Genomic DNA, 21,781 nt, shown 5'->3' on the forward strand with positions numbered 1-21,781 from the left:
GGTAGCTAAACTGCTGGTAAACTGTGTACAGACGTTTTACGTTCGAATTGCAGAGAAAAAAAAATCTGGTAGCAACATTGTGCAGTATGAGCGAACCATTTCACCAAAAAAAGGGGCAGCAAGGCAAGATGTGGCTGCAGCGGTCTGCAGACGTGACTTCTGATCAAATTCGAACCTCCTCCTAAAGAAACAAAGAGCGACGTTACATTGCGGGATGACGTCACCTGAAAATGACCAATAGCACCGCGCGCTGCTGAGCTGTGTGCCAGCCGCTCTTTTTTTCATGCAGGAGACTCAAGTTGGCTTCGCTAACGGACACAGTTTTGAACTCGTATATTAGCGCCATTTATTGCTGCTTGGACCACAGCATCTTCGGAATTTGTAGACATCCTGGCAGCTTACAATTAGTTCGAGGTGAGGTGAGTACATGCAACTTCAAGTTATCTCTGTTATAAAAATCCACCAGCCCAGCGTTTATAGATAATTTTAGCAGTTCGTTTTTTTATGAGTGAGGTTGTGAATTTAGTTAGCATTTGTGAGTTGAGTTAGCATTACTGTCGCGAGGGAAGCATTGCTCTGGATTAGTTTCTGTATTTGGCGTGCTTAATTCGCTAGGGAGGAATTACCAAAGTACATGGAGTTATGTTAACCTGTAATTTCTGTGGTAAGGTAGTTCAGTCATCAAGGGGCTACGTGCTTCATTGTAAACTGCATCGGAATGAGCCACGTTGTTTCTTTCGGTGTATTGAAGCAGGCTGCAAGCAGACATACACCAGGTATGGCGCGTTTAAGGCTCATTTTTACCGAAGACACTCTGCCCCCACCCATGTCACTGGTGTGGCGGTGGTTTCTTCGTTTACATGTGCAATGGCGATGTGTGAACGTCAGTGTCAGAACTCTAAAGAGTTAATAGCTCATCTGAAGAGCCATATTGTGGAAGGACACGTGGTCACTTGTCCAGTAAGAGGATGCACAAATACCTTTAGAGTTAAATCATCTTTCACTGCTCACATGTCACGTAAACACAGAGAGTTTTCAGACAGCAGCATTGGTAATTTATATAGAGAGTCTGCATGTCAATCATCATCTGTTCCAACCACATCAGATGACTTTGTACCCTTGATTTCCGAGCCTGCTGCACAGTCTATTACAGATGAAGATAACATGAAAATGCCCCCTGAATTCTGTGATCTTTTTCTGAGAAACGTTTCACTATTCTACTTAAAATTGCAGGGTCAGTTTCTACTGCCTGCTTCAACCATACAGAACCAACCAAATGCAGAACATACATGAGTTGGGACAGACATACAGTTTGGGTAAACTTGCATCACTGTTAAAAGATGACACATCATTATCAGAGGAGGACATCAACAAAGTCTGCGAGTCTGTCAAAAGCTATGATCTTTTTTCTGCATGTCATACCGGGCCATTGAGGACAGTGCACTCCAGAGCTCAGACCTTTAAAAAAGCCTTCAACTATGTGGAACCAAAGAAAATATTTTTAGGGAGAGATGAAAACAGAAAAGATAGGTTTGCCTATTATGTGCCTTTAAGAGAGACTTTGGGTAGATGTCTGCTAGAGTCTGATCTGTGGCAGAAATCAGAAGAGCCCTCTACTGAGCCTCCTGCTGATGTTCTGTGTGACATAAGTGATAGTAAGCTGTTTAAATCAAATCATTTTTTTGGTCAAAACCCATCATGTCTCAAGCTAGTACTCTACCAGGATGCCTTTGAAGTCGCTAACCCTTTAGGCTCTGCAAGGACAAAACACAAGGTATTAGCTGTATATGCATCAGTGGCAAACTTGCCACTTCATGTACGCTCAGACACAGATCGCATGTCTCTTGTCTTACTGTGCAGGGAGAAAGATTTTAAAGAGTTTGGTCATGCTAATGTGTTCTCTGAATTACTGGCAGACTTGAAAGAATTGGAGGACAGTGGGATTGTTGCATCAGATGAAACTAGAGTCAAAGGAACTTTGTTTTGCATTGCTGGTGATAATCTGGGTTCTCACTGTATTGGTGGCTTCACTGAAAACTTTAGTTCTTCAAAGTACTTCTGCAGGTACTGCCTGATAACGAAATGTGAATTTCAGGGTGCTGACCCAAATCTGTGTGGACCAGAACGTACCAAAGAGAACTACAACTCTGCTGTTGATCGCCTCCAGATTGACAATACACCAGACGTCGAAGGAGTGAAGTTCAGGTCAGTGTTCAATTCACTGAAATACTTCAACGTTTGTATGCCAGGCTTGCCACCATGTCTAGGTCATGATATCTTTGAGGTAGTTTTGGCTTATGATGTGGCACTGTATCTGAAATACTTCATAAAGAAAAAAGCATGGTTCACTTACTCCACTCTGAACCGACGCATCAAACAGTTTAGTTACCATGCCTCTGATGCTTCTACAAAGCCATCTGAGGTCAGTCCTCAAGCAGCTAAACTCTCAGGACAGGCTATACAGAACTGGAACTTCCTCCGATTGCTGCCTCTCATAGTTGGTGACATAGTGACAGACCCCACAGATGATGTGTGGAACTTAACTCTGCAGCTGAAAGATATTGTAGACATGGTGTGTGCTCAGAAAATTTCAGTGGCTCAGGTAGCATATCTTGATATTCTTATTCAAGAATATTTAGAGTCAAGAAAAGCTCTGTTCCCAGAATGCAACCTGAGACCAAAACACCATTTTCTACGCCATTACCCAGCACTGATTCTGAAATTTGGCCCACTGATAAGATTATGGACAATGCGCTTTGAAAGTAAGCACAGTTATTTCAAGAGGTGTGCCAGAAATCTGAAAAATTTCAAAAACCTCTGCCATACACTCTCTGAAAGACATCAGATGTTTCAAGCCCATCTTGCAGCAGGGTCATTGTGTCAATCTGTCTTGAAAGTCAAAGATGGTTCTCCATTTTACTCAGTGTTGTACAGTAAAGCCATTCAAGAAGCAGTTCAAATGTTTGACTTTACTGAAACCAATACAAAGGTCACAGTAGAAATGATGTACAAGGGAACACAGTACAAGAAAGGACACTTCCTTGTCACAGGGGGCTCTGACTCTGTTGAGTTTGGTGAAGTAGTTCTCATTTTGATTAAGAATGACAGTGTTTATTTTCTGGTGTCGGTGCACGTGACAGAATACCATTCTCAGTATCATCTGCACTCAGTGAGAAAGGAAAAAGAAAAGATGCAGTGTGTGAACATCATTGACTTAATTGATTTCTATCCATTAACATCTTACATGAAGTATGGGTACCAAATGGTTCCATTGAAACACAGTGTGCTGTCACAATAATGGTGCTGTTAGTTTGGTACTTACGAAACACTGTATAAAAGTGTAGTATCAAGCAAGATCAGCTTCATGTTTTAAGACCAAAGGTACCACTTGGTGTAAATTGACCTTTATTCACATTCTTTTATCAGACATCTCGGAAATGGGGGACAGCATAAGGAGTTCCATTACTAAGGTGCTGCCGGACCTGTCTGCCTCAATCCTTGAAATTGTACTGGAGGCACTACAATCATTAGGAGTGGAGACATCTGAGGACTTGCAGTTCATCAGTGAGACTGATCTGAACTCTGTCCTGAGACCAGTTCAGGCAAGAAAACTGCTGGCTGCCTGGAAACAAACCAGTAAGTATTATGATTTCATTGCACAATAGCCATGAAGGGCTTTCTGTTTTTTCTATTATGCTTTGGCCAAGGTCCAAAAAGTACAATTAATCTATTGTTTGTGATATTGTTTTACAGCACCAAATATGGAAATTTCAAGCCAGGCCAGCATATCGTCTCCATCTTCTTGCTCCTCATTTTCTGCCTCCCCCTCACCCAGTCCAATATATTCTCTAGACTGGGTAGATAACTTTAGAATTCCAAGTGAAGATTTTCCAGAAGACTTGATCCAGTGTCTTCAGAGAGAGAAAAGACCAAAGCCTCGATTGCGGAGGGAGATGATCCGCATCATTGTGAAGGAGATGATGAAAGCCTGTGCCTCTCCAAGTAGAAGAGCCTCGACTGAAATTGCAAAAAAACTGGTTGCGATGTATCCCAAGTCACTGCAGGATGTCATAGAGGGGGATGTGGTAGGACAGGGGTACCACTCTTTGGTAAAACAGATTCAGGCACGAATTGAAAATGTGAAGAGGTCTACTTCACCAGTGTTACAGAAGCGCAAACAGGGAGGATCAGATGACACCGATGAAGTGACACCTGAAAAGCGAGCATCTGTTCAAGACACATATGGCTGCATAAAGTGGGACATGAAGTTTTTGCCAGTCAGTGAGACACTGGAAACCCAGCAGGAGAAGAAGGAACGTATGAAGATTCTCAGTGAACAGACAAGCTTCAGTCATGAAGAAGTAAAAACTCTGATGAAATGCACCTACTACTCTCAGCGCAAAGCAATAAACAGCGGAGCAGACATGCAAACCCTCAAAGAAGAGTGGCCTTTTTTGTTTCAGGCGATTGGAATGACAGTCCATTTTGAAGAACTTACTGGGGTACCGCTGAAAGAGACTTTCCTCACCAGTCTGGAAAAGAAGGGAAAACGGCTTCTGGACTTTCTGAAAACCACTTGTGCAGACAAGAGCAAGCGTGTCTTGGAGGCTGTCATAAAGCTTCGAATGCAGAGGGGACAGCTGAAGGGCTGCTCAGAAGACGTGAAAGATATGATGCTCCTCCTCCTCTCCTATTTCGATGAAAAAGAGGAGACCCTCTTCCACTATGTTGATGAAACATGTCTGGCAAAAGAAGTCCAAGTGGAAAGCCTGCCTGTGACACCATGTATCATTGTTTGTGGTGAGTTGAAAATCAGTACAGTGTGCACAGAAGTGCACAGAACCTAAGCTAATGCAAGGATACGCTATATTAAATGTCTGCACTTTCACTATTTTAAGACACATTTGAATGGTAAAGGGGGTTTTACAGTTAATTCTTTTACACTTGTATTTTATTCCAAGGATCCTCCTGCTTTGCATCGAGACTGTTCATGCTCAGCATTGACCACAAAGTTGTAAATGACCAAATAACTGACTTCATCTCTGCAATCTGTCTGATGCTTGGTAGCTACTACTGCCTGAACATCCACTATCCCCTGGAACTTGGCTCCACACTTGAATTTCTTCAGAGGTAATTCTTTTACTTTTTTCCCTTGCCTTTCCCTTTCTTTTTCTTTTTTTTTCTTTTTTCTTCATTGTATAGTGTTTTATTATGGATTATTGTGTTTATCAAGGTGTTTCTTCAACATTAACCCAGAGAAGGGAACAAAAGTTGAAAAAACTAAGAAGAAGACACTGCATGTGAACCCAAGAGTACTCACCCTCATCGCCAATCTCTCTGATCACGAGTGGCGAGAGACCGTTTAAAGACATTTTGAACAGATCGGTACAGTCAGCTTAACTGTACCTTGACTGGGAACTACTGTGTTGTTTATGTTTTCAGTTATCCCAGCTGATATTGAGTACTGTGCTCTTACCTGATTTCTGTTATCACAGGCATGCTTTTCAGAGGTTTTGACCATATATCTTTAAACAATCCCTCTACCTAGGGATTGTTACTGAGAACTGTACTTTTGAGGTTTCAGAGATGTTCTATATTCTATACAACAGAGTTTAAACTATTTGAATTTTGTATTGCCCTAATTAGCAAACAAGTTAAGTGTTGCACTGAACTGTTAACATTGAAATTTAAACAGCACTGTCTGTTACACACATTACTTGACTTTAACTGTTATTATAGCATTTTGTAGCTGTACGTTTCTGCAAAAGTGATGTCACAAGCTTATGTGCTTGTTCAAATTCATGTTTTCCTGACAATGGTTAATATACATTTGTTAGTTGACTTTAAGTGTAGAGCTTAAGTAGTTTTGGCTTTCTTCTTTTCATAATGCCAGGAGAAGCTTTAGATGCTTGTTTTGCCTTTATTTGTTTAAAGCAATATATTTGACTAGCAGCAAGTGTGTGGAGGTCAAAATATGTTCAAGACAATAAAAATGTCAGTGAAGGACATCTGAAATTTTGTTGGAGTGGTTTTCTGATGCATGTGTTTTAAGGTTTAAGGGTGGTGGCACAGCTAAGACCCAAGAGTCTCTTTCAAGGTTAGTAAAGTAAACAGATTCAAGAAGATATTTTACACATTTCTTTGTTGTCTGTCTCTAAATCTTATTTTGTCTTTATTATGATTAAAAAGGTTTGTTTTGTTCCTGCCCTTTTCAGACACTGAATTTGAGCAGAAACCATAAGGATACTCAAAGGACCTGTGACTCTCAGGAAATGGTGAGATTTCAGGTCATAATCTTTTTTTTCCATTAAATTCATTTTCCTTTTTCCCTTTACAATATTGCTGTTTTGTTTTTGTAAACAGCATCAAATGAGAGGGACAGATGGAACAGTTTCAAGACAATGGCAGGAAAAACATGCTGAAGATTGAAACAAACCTTGGCTGGAAATATTTGGTATGTGTTTTACCGTAAATCAAATTGTTGAAAAACATTCAGCTACACTGCAACACAGGGAAACTTGATTTGCACTTATTTTGTTACTTTAATTTCTTGTCTCATTATTTTTGTCAGTTATTATTGTTTATGGTGTATGCCCTTCTTGTTTTCTTTCTGAATGCAGAAGGTATCTAGCCAGTCCACAATGAAAGCTTCGTTGCACCCCATGAGTCTTCTGGCAGAAATGATGGCACCTGTATTCTTTGGTTTCCCTAAACATCACACCCTGCCTGTTTATACGAGGCTCTTCAATTAAGTCTGCACCCAAAGATTCAATGAGAGGTAAGCAGTGGTATTATTCAAGTTTTGCTAAAGAAAGATGGACAGGAGACACTAATCTTAATCAGCCGAGCTCAGGTTCATGTCCAGGTGAGCAGTTTCATACGCTATAAAATGTAGATTGAATGATAGGTCTCATCACTATGCATTCAGCCATTAACTTCAAGTTCTATGATAAATCAATAGGAAACTTAAATACGTTTTCCAACAAATTATGATTGTGATTAGGGCTGCATTGTCTATGTATCAGTAGATTTAAAGGATAACTATTGCCAAAACGCAAACTGGGCTGTTTTTTTTTTTTTTTTTTTTTTTTTTTTTACTGTATCAATTTTGATGCGCTCAAATTTATGCCCCGGCCCCCTAGTATTCCCATTCACTGGCTATTGACCACAAAACAAAATCACGGTCAATCTCAAAAACGGCTCGTTTGTCGTAATTATGCTTTTAGATATATGTTTGTCTCGTTTACAGTTTAAAAAAAAAAAAAAACAGCCCAGGTTGCATTTTGACAATAGCTATCCTTTAAGAACTGTATATTTTACACTTAAGAAATCATTTATCATTAGATCTGTTTTTGGCAGCACGTTTTGTTCATTTCTGTGCATTTTGCTCAAGCACTGATCAAACTTTGTCCATTTTTTTGCTGCAGAGGGGATCCTGCCAGTACAAAGTGAACTCCTGATGGACATTGAAGTACTCCTGCAGAGCTTGTATCTTCGACACCATGCGCATTAGAAACTCCACTGAGTCCTTTCCTTCACCAAGGCAGGACCCAGTGACTCATTACTGTTGATAGGTCAGGGGCAGGTAACATTTTGTTTCATGTTTATTCATTCCTCCATGGATTACCAGCCATATATATGGACACATGCTGTATTCTCAAGATCTATGCTGTTTTGTAGGAATAGAGAAAATGATATGTTTAGTCTGTTTTCAAATGGTATGTCAAATTTTCTCATTGTTTATCAGTAATATTCTCTACCTTGGTTATATATGAGCATCTTTAGATTTTTCTATATTTAGCGGTTGCAAATGTAAAATGTACGGTAAACCATTTATGTTCCTCATATTGTACTGTATTTTTAGCGGTAAAATACCGGCAGCTGTGGTTGCCAGGAATTTACCGTAAAATGTATCTGGTCAAAATAAAATGCTGTAATTTGTTATACAATTTCACTGTGTTTTTTACTGTCAAAGGTTTTAATAAGGTTTAACATATTTCTGTTATTTTTACAGTTATTTACAATAATAGGGTCTATCCTATTACTGTTAAATTAACAACAAATTACTGTAAATATTATTATATTATAACTTTTTTTTTTTTACTGCAAATATCCGTAAAAAGCTATGGAAAGTTGCATTTTTTTTACATTAAATTGCTGTATAATTGACAAATATATTTGTTTTTTTCTATCATGATTTTGGTAAAACAATACGTTGTCTACCTTAAAAATTAGGGTTACAAAACCAGTATACCGTATTGTCTTTTACAGATTCCACATTTTTTACACGGTATATTCCTGGCAACCACAGCTGCCGGTATTTTACCGTAAATTTGACAGTTTTTTTTTTTTTTACAGTGTACCTCATTACCCTTCTGTGTATTTAAATCCTCTGTCATCCTTTTAGTCAGGTTGTCTGTTGAGTTCCATGCCTCTATGTTTCCATGTTTTTTTCATGTTCAGGTTTTTATCATGTTCAAGGTTTTGTTCTTTGTCTATTGTGTCTAGCATTTAGTTTTCCCAGTTTAGTTCTAGTTTTGCCTCAGGAGGCAGCGTGTGCATCTGCCTTTTGTTTTGTACCTTTTCCCAGCCACAAATAAACAGCTCGCCTTTTGTTAAATCATAGTTTCGTTCCCAATGTTTTCATTTGGGTCCTCTTCCTCCCTCCACACTGTCTGCAAGTGCAAAACGTGACAAGTACTAACTCGGCTTGGCCTTGGCTTTTCTCTGGGTACTCCAGTTTCTTTCCTCAGTTCAAAGACACAAATAGAGAGGGATTAACTGGTCATTCTAATGAATGGTTGTCTGTCTCTATGTGTTTGGTGACCTGTCTAAGGTGTACCCTGCCTCTCACCCCGTTACAGCTGGGATAGGTTCCAGCCACCTCATGATCCTGAATTGGATGAATGGAAAAAATGGATAGATGGAGTTAAAAAAAAAAAAAAGTGATATCTTGACGAATGTGAGGCCAAAATATCAAACTATACATTCACCTGTGTGTGGTTTTGTACTCCTTTATTCCTAATTAATCTGTTAGAATATATAATCTGGTTTTTACCCCTCAGCCGTAAAAAGGCTGATGAGGTCTTATCACCATACTGAAACACGTAAAGGGATCATAAAAATAAATAAATTTAAAAAAGTTAATTTTCAGAGGCCCAGACTAGAGGATGCCTGTGCAGATTGTCGGTTGTAATGTGTGCATCTAGTGATCACATATTTAAACTTCACGCAGCATGTGGCTTTGTTTTTCGAAACAAGGACTAACCAAGACCGACATTGCACAGCTATCTTCTGTACCCCTTACTACTCCATGCCCTACTGAGAAAACAGCTGATACTAGAAAAACGAATGGGAGCAAAGTCCTATAAACTTCTCACTGATGTAGCACATGTGAAACCAGGCTGCATGTTTTTGGTCTTAAACTTGTATATTATGCAAATGCTTGCATAATGCAGGTGCTTGCTAAAGTGTAGATGTATCACCTGCCAGTGCTGAATCATCCACACTGCCCCACTGCAGCCATTTATTTCAGTATTTTGGAGTCCTGCCAGGCGAGGGCCTGCTGATTCATTCACCCTCTTTCCCCCCAAAATAGTGTCACTGCATTAATATTGCAGGACACGTGATATTTATGAACTACGCTATTTTCATTATTCATAAATACAGGCTTTTGCATGAAGCTCAAGTTTTAGTTTTGGAGGGGAAATAATTTATAACCATTACTAACTCAATTTGTGATTTAACAACTCGTGAATAAAGGCTTGGGTAGAGTCGGGGCAGGTTAAATTTCAAGGCACTCTGCATCAGAATATTTTGCTTAGTAGTAAAATTGCTGCAGTCCATAAGACATAATTCCCAAAATTTCAAATAATTGGCTCTGCATTGAGACCGTCAGCCTGGAAAATCATGAGCAAACAGAAGGGTTTTTTACCTTGGAAACCAGCCTGGAGCACAGCACCTTTGGCTGTTTGGCGATGCCAGACTCATTGTTATGACCCATATGTGCAGGTGTAGTGAGCTCAGCACAGCAACAGTTTTCAGAGGAGAGATTTTTTTTTAGTTATAGTGTTTGTTTTGAGGTCTGTGCTTAATTACTATTTTGCACCTTTTCACTGCCTCATTAATTTTCTGAGCACAGCCTGATGAATAATTTATTCACTTTAAGTGTGAGGAAGATGCAAGCAGCTTGAAAAAGCAGGAAGAGATTTATTTATTTATCTGTTTATTTATTTCAATCAAAACCCTTGCATTGCCCACAATGACTGAGCAGTGATCAAAGTACACCACCACTACTGTTAGTGGTGAAAGCTTACAACTGACTGGATACGTTTTTATATTTAACATGGGAATTTGTAGTAAACACTCACCGAGGCTTCGCTGTATGAGAAGTACTGATGAGACAAGTACATTATTATTTTAAGATACCACCTAGAGCACTATCGTGATCAATGTGAAATAAAAATAGCCCATTTAATGTTGCTGTAGGTTACTTTTACGATTCACTTATGCTGTGATATTTCCGCGGGCTAAAATATGAAAAGAAATGTGCCAAAGGAACATATCCTAACCAAAACCAAAAATCTTCATCAGAGTGCAGAAGGCAGCTGCAAGGCAACAAAGACAAACTCATCTGTGCTGCTGCATTTGAATGACTCTCCAGCAATCAGGCAGTTCTGGAGAGGAGTGCACAGGAAGCTTTTTGATTTGATCAATCAGCCACAATACACTGCATGATGAATATGCAGCTAAACATGGTGCTCCTCTCACAAAAGGGAAAAACTGAAGAAGTTTTAATTAAGATTCAGAGAATTTGAATTCAACCACAGAAGCTCAGCAGCAACCATAACAGGAAGCAGGAAGTCTCAGCAATTATAACGATAGACTGAGGCGACATCAAAGAGTGAAGTTAAAAAAAAAAAAAAAAAAAATCTCCAGGTTGCAAAAACATAGCTTTAATTTCCTACAATCTATACTGGATATTTATTATGTTTATAAAAAAATAATTTTACTTTGTAATGTGGAGAATGAACTGCATTCCCTTTTTTAAGACACATTTGACAGTTTTGCAGTAAATCCAGACAATTACTTCCCAGGAATATGCGCATCACGTCCTGACAACAAAGTGCAACTTCTGTGATGGCCGTTAATTGGTAGGAACCACAGAAGTTTGTGAAACTATGATGAAATATATTTTCCGTATGTCATTTTTTCGCTAAAGCATATTGCATCTTGAAATATACATATTTAGGGAGAGGCCCTGATGTTTCCTATCCTGAGGTAAAAAATTGATTATGCAACATCATCAGTTTGATTTCAAAGGTGCTGCCATTCCTGACAAAATCTGAGCTCTGGGCATTAAGCTTAAAGTATGCTCTGGGGGATTTAGGTCTTTTGATGAAAAGGCCATTGCAAACACTTTTTTCCCCTGTGTGATAGCAACGTGATTTCATCACTGTTAAAATGTTGTACTTCATGTAACTGAGGTTTATGACACTGTGTAGAAAATAGTGTTGAATGATTATTTTTTTACAGTGGCAAGCTTGTGATGCCACTGATTTATGAAACAAGTGCAAAATAAATACTTAAATTTCCATCATTTGAAATCTCGCAGAAGAGATATTCCAGGAAATTAGGCATGACAAATGATGAGAGCAAAATGGTTATAGTGTCCTATAAGTAGATCTTATACTGTGAAAAGTGCACACTCGGCTATGAGGTACACCAGGGAGAAAATTTTGTACCAACGCAGCAGGACTTGCTAGGTATCCAAGGAGCAATAACTTATGATTAAGTGCTCTAATGACTGCCTTTAAGGGGCAAAGGCATCATTCATAACACACTTTGCACAAGGTTTTCTAATGCTTATTCGTTCCAAACAAGTCTAACTCCCAGTGAGCTCCCATTAATTCACTGTTTGCCCAATCAAATTAAATGTGGCAGTCAGCGTCTGGGTTTGTTCATTCATGAGATGGATCTGATTGTGCTTTAGGCCCTGTCAGTGCATGCAGCCTGATAAGAGGCTTGCACAGTGATTGGGCTGATTGCAGAGTAGGCTAATGTTCTCGCTGCCATTGATGCAGAGCCCATTGTGTGCTGATCAGGCTGAATAACAAGGTTGTTATGGTGACAAGACCAACTCCAAACTCTGGTGTGAGCAATAACTTGTGGCAAATGAGAGATAGGATTTTGGACATTTTTGAGTGATCACCACAAAAGATAGTGATATCGTCACGCTGACATCTAAGACTGCAAACATTAGTCATCTCTCTGCACGACCAAATGTTACCATCTTCAGGATGTTTTTCTGCAAACTTTCAATTTGCAGATAAAGAAATACTGGAAGAAAATACAGTCATTTGCTGAGATGTGAACAAAATGAGACATAATTTCATGCCAACACTCAGTTTCTTCAGTCTTTCTAGACCTTCTGAGGAATACCTGTAAATTTTGAAACCCTCAAACCTTATTATGATGAACGGTAGCATGAGGTCCTGTCGCTTATTCCTTAGGCTTCAGTCGCAAGCATGAAAACTGAGAGCAAAGCGGTATAAATGGCTGCACCAAAAGACTTTTTATGATTGCTTTGGTTCCTATAGTTGCATGGAAGATGATCTGTAAAGAAATGTCACGAAACGGCTGTGTGCAGACAGGAAAAGGACCCAAAGTGCAGACTCCGGAGACAGAAAGTAACTAACTCAGATTGATTGCGAAAACTCAAAAAAGTAACAAAACTGAGACTTCAAGGTGAACTTACACCAACAGCACACACAGCTAGATAAGAGTCAATCACAGCACACACAGAGAAACACAGGGCTTAAATACACAGAGGGAGCAATCAGGGAATGGGTAACAGGAGGTAAACACAGCTGGGCAAAATCAGGCCTAACGAGACAAAGGAAGCAAAACAAGACGCATTTACATGAGACACGGACTTTCAAAGTAAAACAGGAAACATAACACAGAGATGCGAACTTGACAAGGGGATACAGCTGACAGGGGAGACAGAGCAACTAGAGAACACAGAGACATAAACCATAAGACAGAACTCTAACAAAGAAACCAAAGACTAGAACTGATAAATAATATAATAAACTCAAAATCCTAACAAGAAATCTGGAAAACAGATGTTTGCCTTCAAAATAAAAGTTTCATCTTTTGAAATGTGTTGATTGGAGCGGAAAGGCCAACAAGCCAACCAGTTGGAGACGCATTTCATTACTAGCAACTAGAAGTTAACCGACTGGTATTTAGGCGTGCATGACCGGGACCTCCCATACGGTAAAAAAATATATTTTAAAATACATTTCAAAATATACAAAAAATGGCCAAAAAATATATGTGCTAAAATACATTTTAAAATATATTTATATATTTTGACATGTATTTCAGCGCATATATTTTTTGGCCATTTTTTGTACACACACATATGTGTATATATATATACATATGTGTGTGTATGTGTATATGTGTGTATGATTGTATGAACATAAGTCAACATACTTAAAATGTAATTTCTTTTCCTTTTCCAGCAGTCTCAGTTCCCCCAGCTTTCACTGCAATCCTCAAAGCCCTTCTGGACACTGCCACTGTAACAAACAAAAGTCACAGTTCTATTACTTTTATGAGTTAAAAGTTAAAATAAAAATATGATTTATGTTAGCTGGCTTCATTTAGCAAACAGATATTTCTGTTTATATAGATACAGATATTAATACAGATATATTTTACGCATAATTTTACCTCTTTTTTTTTCCTAGATGGAAAGTCTATCCAGTTCACATTACAGTAATGCTAACACCCCTTTTGGTCGTCTCTCCTTACCCTCCAGCATTCATAAATCTGTTGACCTTCTTTGTCTGAGACCAACCACTACAATGCATCATCACCTATTTGTATTGGTAACTTACTTTACAACCTATTTTAATGGTTGCAAAGTAAGTTACTTGTGCTGTATGCAATTTTAGATACACAGAAAGTCTTCACTTACTATATGTGGCTGTCATAGTGTCCTTATCAAGGGCAGTTCTTCACTCTGCGCCGATGTCCGTTTTGCTCTGTCCTCCTATAAAAAGCATGAACATTTGAGTATTTGACTAGTTTTAGATTTCCAAAAATCTGATATTTGTACAACTGAACATTTGAACTACAATGATATGCTATTGAGAGATACTTTTATGGGTACTTTTTGGTAAAGAAACTAGTGACAGAGTTGTAGGCTTTTTAGAGTACTATTAGCTAACCATTTGAACTGACTTTCAAAGCTGTTTACCTTTTAAATTGCTGTGGATCAAAACCTCCAGTGGGAAGGCGGCCATTAGAAGAACACGCACCATTGAACCTGAAAATAACAAAAACAAACAAAAAACAGAACAATATATAAGAGTCAGGTAGGGTAATAAATCTCTTCTGAAGCAATATAGTTCATTTTGGGTGATAAACAAAACATTCCTCTAAAATATATATACGGACATCAGCAATCAACATCATGATTGTAATTATTTCCTTTTTAGTACATCTACTGCTGTGTGCATGTGTCAAGCACTACGACTGTATCTATGCATATAAATTCACCATATATATCCTGCAAAAATGTTTTGTTATAGTCAAAAAAGGAGAACAAACAAAGGCATTCAATCAGAGGTGAGAAATTAATTGGGAATATCAATTATAGGTGAACTATTCTTTACCTACTAGCAATTAGCAATTAGCAATATTTCAAGCTTCTTTAACCAAGAAGCTTGAAATATTTGAATGTAAAATAAAATAAATAAATAAATAATAATAAAAATAACATGATGTAATTAAAATGCACAACTTACATTAAGGAAATCTGCATTTGTATCCACAGGCTAAAAGTAAAACAGTAAATGTGTTAGTAATAGTCCAGGTATTTGTAAAACAAAAAAAAAAAAAAAAAAAAAAAAAAAAGAGGCAGTAACTGTGACTCTTCTAGTAGGATGCTAAATGCAGAGATTTATATTTACAGTATAATACTGCATGTACAGGTAGCTGTGTTGTGAACTGTAACTGAATATTAGAGAATCTCAGAGAAATTAAATGTATTTATTTTTTGAATTTATCAATCATAAAACCGTCTGTTTTGAAGGCCTGTTACGATAACGACTTTTTGTTGGTCGGTATATTGCCCCATAAACAATTGCGACAAGTTATGTCATTGTCATTTTAAGACCATTTTATGTCTTTGAATGTATAATCATAATATAACACCATAATAATGCAAGATCTACACACTTTCAATTGACAAACCAACATCTAATTCTTAAAGTATTTAGATCATTGAAATTAGGAATCAAAATATTAGATACCTTAAAAACTTGAATAAATAGTAAATTTTCTAACAAATAGAAAACAATGTTATTTAATGTTATTGTTTTGTTATCATTATATTTTATTTTTGTAAATATAATGGCAGATAAATTACATCATCAACAATTATTGAGGTCATGTACATGTATTGTGTGTTAAGTCGATGTATCGATTATTATGATAGGCCTACTGTTTTGGTATCATAACGAGCTTGTCAAACATGCATGACCACTAAGCAATGTCTAAGCAGTAGTATTGGTCTGAATGACAACAAACATAACTAGTGTTTTGGAAAATCTGTTAGAAAACAGTTATTTCAATAATTATGGCATGTGACACAGACACTGCATAAAAAACTACAACAACAAATACTTACTTTAGGAGGATGGGGGAGGGCAGCATGAGGTTGAGACTTTGACATCTGTAAGAAACAAATTCATGTATTACAGACAAGTCACTTAAAAATACATTAATGTGGCAGACTGTTCCCTGTTCAGATGCAGTGTATAAGTACAATCAGGGCTGTCACAACAATGGGGTGGGGCCAAGTGGCTGCAACCCTAGGTACAATGTGCAGGTATATATAATTACATATAATATATGTGAATAAAGCAAGAATCTGTTTAGGTTAGTCACTGTGCTGACTGATGCTTGCTAGGTTTATATGATTGCAAACTGCACAAAAACAACAACAGCAACAACATTAAATACAATGACAAACAAAATTACTTACATTTATGTAAATCTCACATCAGGAAGATCTGCATTCGATTTCGTGGGCTGAAATAAATAGGCAGAAACATTACTGCTAAAAAAACAAAAACTCTAAAAAGCCTAAAAATGACTTAAAAAGCAAGGAAATGTGGAACATTGTAATTAGCGAACATTAATAAAGCATAACTGTGCTTTGTTTCTAACCTTGGTAAGTACTCTGTAGCCAGAAGGAGAGGTGGGATTTCTGTGAAAGCCAAATTAAATGTGAATAGGTTTTGATAGTTATTGTATATAACAAGTGTAAACAGTTTTATTTGTATTTTTTCCCTTTCTGAGAAGGCAGAATAATAAGAAAAGGCAAAAGTACGTCACAATATAATTAATTAAGTTACATATTTTGATTACCAAATTATGGAAGCGTGGAGCTGCCACCCAGGCAAAAGAAAAATAGAGCTATATCACGTTATAACGTGAAATGTTTATTGTTCTAACATTATGCTTTTCATGTTTGTATAATATCACGTTATTACAATATACATAATTATCACGTTCGCACAATATTGTACGGACGTGATAATTATGTACATTTTTCGTACAATGTTGTTCAAAACATGTTGTTCAAACATGAAAAGTATATTGTATAAACATGATAGTATATTGTTAGAACGATAAACTTTTCACGTTATAACGTGATATACTTATATTTCTCTTTTGCCTGGGTGGCAGCTCTACGCTTCCGTGCCAAATAAGCGAGAATAAAGTAATATTATATGAGAAAAGGCACCTGCTAGCTTGATGATGGAGGCTTCTTAGACTGGCCACCCGCCTTTTGGCTTCTTGTCGCCACTCCACCAAATAAAGGTCCGTTTCCTCCATGCCGGCTAATTATTCATCCTCATTAAAATCTCGTATATGTTCAGTTGGCAGAATTGAGAATTTTACATCTTCCAACCACTTAATTAACGCGAACATAATCGGCTTGTTTCTTCCCGTCTCCTGTATCCGGCCGTTCCTCTCACTGTCGGAATTCGCGCCTCAGAGACGTCTTATTTTTCAAAAAAAAAAAAGAAAGAAAGAAAGAAAGAGCAACAACTACTAAAGAGAGTTTTTGCACGTTCATTGCACATTTGTGGGAATGTTTAAATATTTAATTTTTATTAATTACTTTTCATTATATCTTTATTTTTTAAACCACCGTGGCAATGCGCATGCGCATACTCTCCTGCACGCAAAGGGCTTTGGAGTTGACGTAATGTCGAAATGCATTGTGGGAGCGCAGCACCATCTTGGCAGGCCACGAATCAAAACAAGATTGCTACGAACCATTCTGAAACGTAGCTCAAAAGAAAATGACGGTATAGAGACAGATTGTGTCCAGATGCAAAGAGACGGTACTTGATTGTTGAAATGTGGACCCGTATGAAATATAGCCGTGGAGTAGAAACCCTGAAGACCAAACCGCTATTGACTTAGCATGATCTACTCTCATACCTTGTCTGTGGAGTCAGAGCATACACGGCGCACCAATTTCGCAATTATAAATCTCTGGAGGCGCACATCCAATTCACCAAGGACTGGGTACAAGATTTTGCTATTTTTAAGCCTCCACGTTGTGAGTACGCCGTCATTCAAGCAAAGGTAAGTCAGCTTGAGTACTGCGAGTAAAATGCGTTTGATTCCCCCCGAACATTCAAATTAGTGCTAGCAAAAATTCATTCATGAGGGGGAAATTACAGTGAGAACATGTAGAGGCTCTGTTAGAGGGATAACATAGTGAGTTCAGTGCATTGATGTGACATTGTCCTGAAGGATTTAGTTATTCTTTATGGTTAAAGAAATTGCCCTAATTAATTCATATTTATTATAAATAATCCTAATTACACATCTTGCTTCCTTGTTTGTGTCCTGTGTCACTAAAAATACATTCTGTTTTAGTTTTATACATTGATTAATGACCTGCAGAATCTCCTTATCACATTAGGTGTCCATAATTGTCACTTAAAGTCGAATTTTATGTTTTCTCCCTCTTGAAAGTGATTACATCCTTGCATTACATACTTTAGGTTCATTTTTTGCTGATAGGTTTCTAAAAAGAAACATGCAGATTTAGAATATAACATGCAGCGTTCTATAGATGGATACATAAAAACACTTTATTTGTTACATTTATGATAAATGGATTTGAAAGTAAAAAAAAAAAACATATTTGTGTCGGCCTTGGCTTATTAAAGTTCTTGTCTTTAAATGAACTTTGTCTGTGTGTGTTTTAGGTCCTGCACTGTTAAAGACTGAATTGCAGCATTGCAGCCACAGGTCATTGTGAGCATCACAGGGAAGGTTGAAGCCGCCCACTGCAGCTGTATGGCCGGAGTCGTGGAGACCTGCAGCCATGTCACTGCTCTTCTGTTTAATGTAGAAGCAACAGTGAGGATCTGTGGCACAAGGACTGTTACAGATGAACCTGCATACTGGGTTTTGCCTGGTAATATGACCAAGATACAGCCAGAGGTTGGCCATAAGATAGACTTCTCCTCTTCAGCTGCCCAAAAAAAGGTTCTTGATCAAAACATAAACAGACCATTCGTTGTGACAGGTAAAAGAAGCCATCCTCAAAAAGAAAAGTTCCACCTGCTACTGTGGAGGAGTTGGATCAACTGATGGGACAATATTTTTCCAAGCATAGTTCTGTTCTGAATAACCCATAATGTTTTAATTTAGGGGGCCATGTAAATAGTTTGCATTTACTGAATATGTACTTACTAAATACCACTGTTCAAAAGTTGAATAAAGAAACAAAGAAATGTTTGCCTCTTTTTAATTAAAAGCACTTTGTAGAACATCACATCAGTTACAATGTAGAATCAATGTTATGTATAGTTTGCAAATGACAAAATGTTCACATAAAATAATGACAGCATTTAAATAATATCACCCACTGCTAGCATTCTGTAATTTACTGTCTCTTTTGAAAACTTATCACTACATAAACAGCACAAGAGTATTTAAGAAGAGCATTTTCCCCTGGTTTTACTAACACACTGGGGCACATGTTCACCAAAACGCAGCAAACCTTTGCCATCTTATCCAGGAAGGTCACCTTTTTACCCACACATGGAAGAAGTAATCTGATTGGCATGGTGGTATGTAGCATGTAGTTTGAAGCAGGGATTTCGTAGTGCCCCATGTGTAGTGTTGGAACCCAGTCAGGATTTGTTTCATTCATTTCATAGGCTGGTTTGCTGCAATAATGCCAAATAATTAGCAACTCTATAAATAGAAGGTAGTTCTGCATGTTTGTTCTAAGTTTGTGCTATGATCTCAGAGCGCATTGAAAATAAAATTAACAGGCTATAAAGAATAATATGAACTTATTTAGAACTTACCTGAATGAAAATACTGGAGCACACCAACAGATATCTGTGGCTGGTAGAGAACTGAATATCAGCTCGTCTCGCAGCTGCTATCCAGGCTAGACGCCTTCTTTTGGTAACATCCAACACATAAGCTCCCTCGTGATGCTTCCAGGTGAGGAAACAATGAAAAGAGAGCCTGTTTTCAAGCTTATTCCTTTGCCGGTAGTGCAATCTAACATTACAACCGACCACACAGCAAGCATTTGTTTGGCCTGCTAATATGGCGCCTCGACCAAAAATCCTGGCTACACCCCATCCCGTAAGATCACGCTCCAGAGTCCTATTAACGTACGGATCTAGAAAGAAGACGCTGCATTTTTAACTCTGAGGGAGATGGAGAATGAGCCTATTTCCAAAAAAGTGGAGTGTGTTCCTTTAAGTACTAAATTGTATATATTGTCAAAAACTAAAGTGTACATAGCAGTTGTTGTATCTTGTTTACTGTATCACTGACAGATAATTTCAAAGTCAATGAACACTACATTATAGTGAGATATTGTGTAATGTGAAATACTGTAAGCAAATGAATAAACAACCTAATTCGTGATAGACCTTTGACTCTGTTTTGTTTGAATCCAACAGTTTTTTGCAGATGTGCATAAAACATGTTACTTTTAGTATTATTATCATTATCATCATTATTGCACTAAATATATTTTAAATAAAGGATACGTTGATATACATTCTACTGTAAGGTTGGAAATGTATTTTCTTCACCCTAAAATATGTTTTGAAATGTATTTTGGTTTGAAAGAAATATATTTTCAATTTCAAAAATATATTTTTTTGGAGCATCACAAATACAAAATATATTTACCATATATTTGAAATATATTTTAGCCAGGAAAAATGTATTTTTTTACCGTATGGGCTTACATGCATGACATTCCGGTGTCTCTCATTCTCTTTCACTCAAAAACATTACATGAAATGAAGCATGCAAACACTTAAGGTGGAGATATTTAAAGTTTAAGGGTACTTGTTTGTGTCACAGAAGACAGTGTGGCAAGGCAGCCAAATCATCCTTCAGTTGAAAAGCCCTTGTTTCATGCAGCAAACATCTCCAGGACCACTGTTTGATTCAATATTAATATGCACTCAGCATGAAGACCGGTCAGAGATCTCTAATTGCCACAACAGCTTCAGCCATAATGCACCACTGGGAGCTACACTTAACACTGTTCTCAGCCATCAAAATCCATCAAACTGCAGGAATCAGTGATCACAGATAAGTGCAGTAACAATAAAAACACTGCAAACTCACCAACTCGAAATATTTCATCAGTAGTCCCATAGTCAGACATTGTCAAGAGCCTCTTGAAAAATGTCTCCAATGTTTAAGAGACCAGTCCCATTGGGATAGAGTAACTATTTAAAAAAAATATCTTCACAGTTTTCTTAGTAAAAGCAAATATGTCATGCCGATGGAGTTTTTTGCATTATTGGTAGGTGACTCTTTCTGTATTATTAGCCAGCGTGAAACCTGGCTTTTAAATTGCAGCACACAGATTTTAGGCACAGTTTGTTGGCTGTGTTACGCACATAATTTTTTATACGTGCCATTTCCTGACCTTCATATTTCTTTGTGAGACAATTACAACACTGAGCAAATGTCTGCTTTTAAGTAATTACGGAATGAAGCAATTGAGGGCCTTTGTGTTCATCTTAGCAAAAATATCAGTGTCCATAACAGACCACAGCCAGACCACACCTCTTTCTAATTATAGCCCTTAAATGTCAATCAAGTTCTGCCATGGAAACACAGCAGATGGTGTTCCTGCAGCTGTGTTCAGAAACTGTTTTGTTCCCTTTAGAAAAAATATCTGATCGCCACAATAATTGTAGTACAGTATTTCATATTTCAGGATGTCAAAGTGTCCACACCAACAGTTTCTACCAATCAACGTAAACAAAGTCCTTTAAAAGTAACAGCTCAAAGGTAAATATGACGAGTGGGTACAGAGAAAGGTTATGAATGTCATTACGGCCCCTCTATGGACTTGGCGGTGAACTCATTCAAAGAAGTTCATCGTCATGGTTCTGAAAAGCTCAGATCTGGCCGAAACGTATTATACTCATAACAATAAGGCAATGTGATTCTGGCTACTTGTAATGCTGTAGATAATCAGATAGGCAGTGAACACAATGAGAGGCAGTGGACCTGACAGTATGGAGAGCCTGGATTAGACCTCTCTATGAAAACAGAATTACTCGTGACAGGCACTCGTGGCCTTTCATAGAGACAGCTCACAATAAGGGATAGAAAAAAAAAATCATTTCTAGTCATTTCTCTTATCAAGCTGCTCTTTTCATTTCCTAAGCTC

The 21,781-nt window shown here is 37.7% G+C and overlaps 1 protein-coding gene and 1 long non-coding RNA gene across 3 annotated transcripts; one reads left to right on the forward strand and one right to left on the reverse strand.

The window, feature by feature from the left end:
• Window positions 1-291: 291 nt before the first annotated feature.
• On the forward strand, window positions 292-6,878 carry LOC146380507 (uncharacterized). Of its 2 annotated transcripts, none has more exons than XM_084939652.1 (9): window positions 292-419; window positions 2,096-2,205; window positions 3,427-3,636; window positions 3,754-4,800; window positions 4,962-5,130; window positions 5,234-6,097; window positions 6,216-6,275; window positions 6,364-6,454; window positions 6,621-6,878. In XM_084939652.1, exons 3-6 carry the CDS (start codon window positions 3,438-3,440, stop codon window positions 5,364-5,366), a joined length of 1,548 nt encoding a protein of 515 aa, XP_084795778.1. In that variant the 5' UTR covers window positions 292-419; window positions 2,096-2,205; window positions 3,427-3,437; the 3' UTR covers window positions 5,367-6,097; window positions 6,216-6,275; window positions 6,364-6,454; window positions 6,621-6,878. The 2 variants fall into 2 exon arrangements, with proteins under 2 accessions (XP_084795778.1, XP_084795779.1); XM_084939653.1 differs by having other exon boundaries at window positions 292-414.
• Window positions 6,879-15,664: 8,786 nt separating this feature from the next.
• On the reverse strand, window positions 15,665-17,047 carry LOC146380508 (uncharacterized). Its single transcript, XR_014801399.1, has 4 exons — window positions 16,829-17,047; window positions 16,249-16,288; window positions 16,064-16,110; window positions 15,665-15,751 (listed from the first exon to the last, which is right to left on the reverse strand). It is a non-coding gene; the product is annotated as an uncharacterized LOC146380508 (long non-coding RNA).
• Window positions 17,048-21,781: the final 4,734 nt, after the last annotated feature.

Source organism: Perissodus microlepis, chromosome 9 (genome assembly GCF_051167445.1).
Source record: "Perissodus microlepis isolate ML-2025 ecotype Zambia chromosome 9, ASM5116744v1, whole genome shotgun sequence".
Classification (NCBI taxonomy): Eukaryota; Metazoa; Chordata; class Actinopteri; order Cichliformes; family Cichlidae; genus Perissodus; species Perissodus microlepis.

What these genes read in the sequence shown, in the direction of transcription:
- LOC146380507 (XM_084939652.1), top strand. Translation starts at nt 3,438, where the DNA reads ATGGGGGACAGCATAAGGAGTTCCATTACTAAGGTGCTGCCGGACCTG. An exon ending in GGCTGCCTGGAAACAAACCA is followed by an intron (nt 3,637 to 3,753) that starts GTAAGTATTATG and finishes ATTGTTTTACAG; the next exon opens with CACCAAATATGGAAATTTCA. An exon ending in ACACTTGAATTTCTTCAGAG is followed by an intron (nt 5,131 to 5,233) that starts GTAATTCTTTTA and finishes GTGTTTATCAAG; the next exon opens with GTGTTTCTTCAACATTAACC.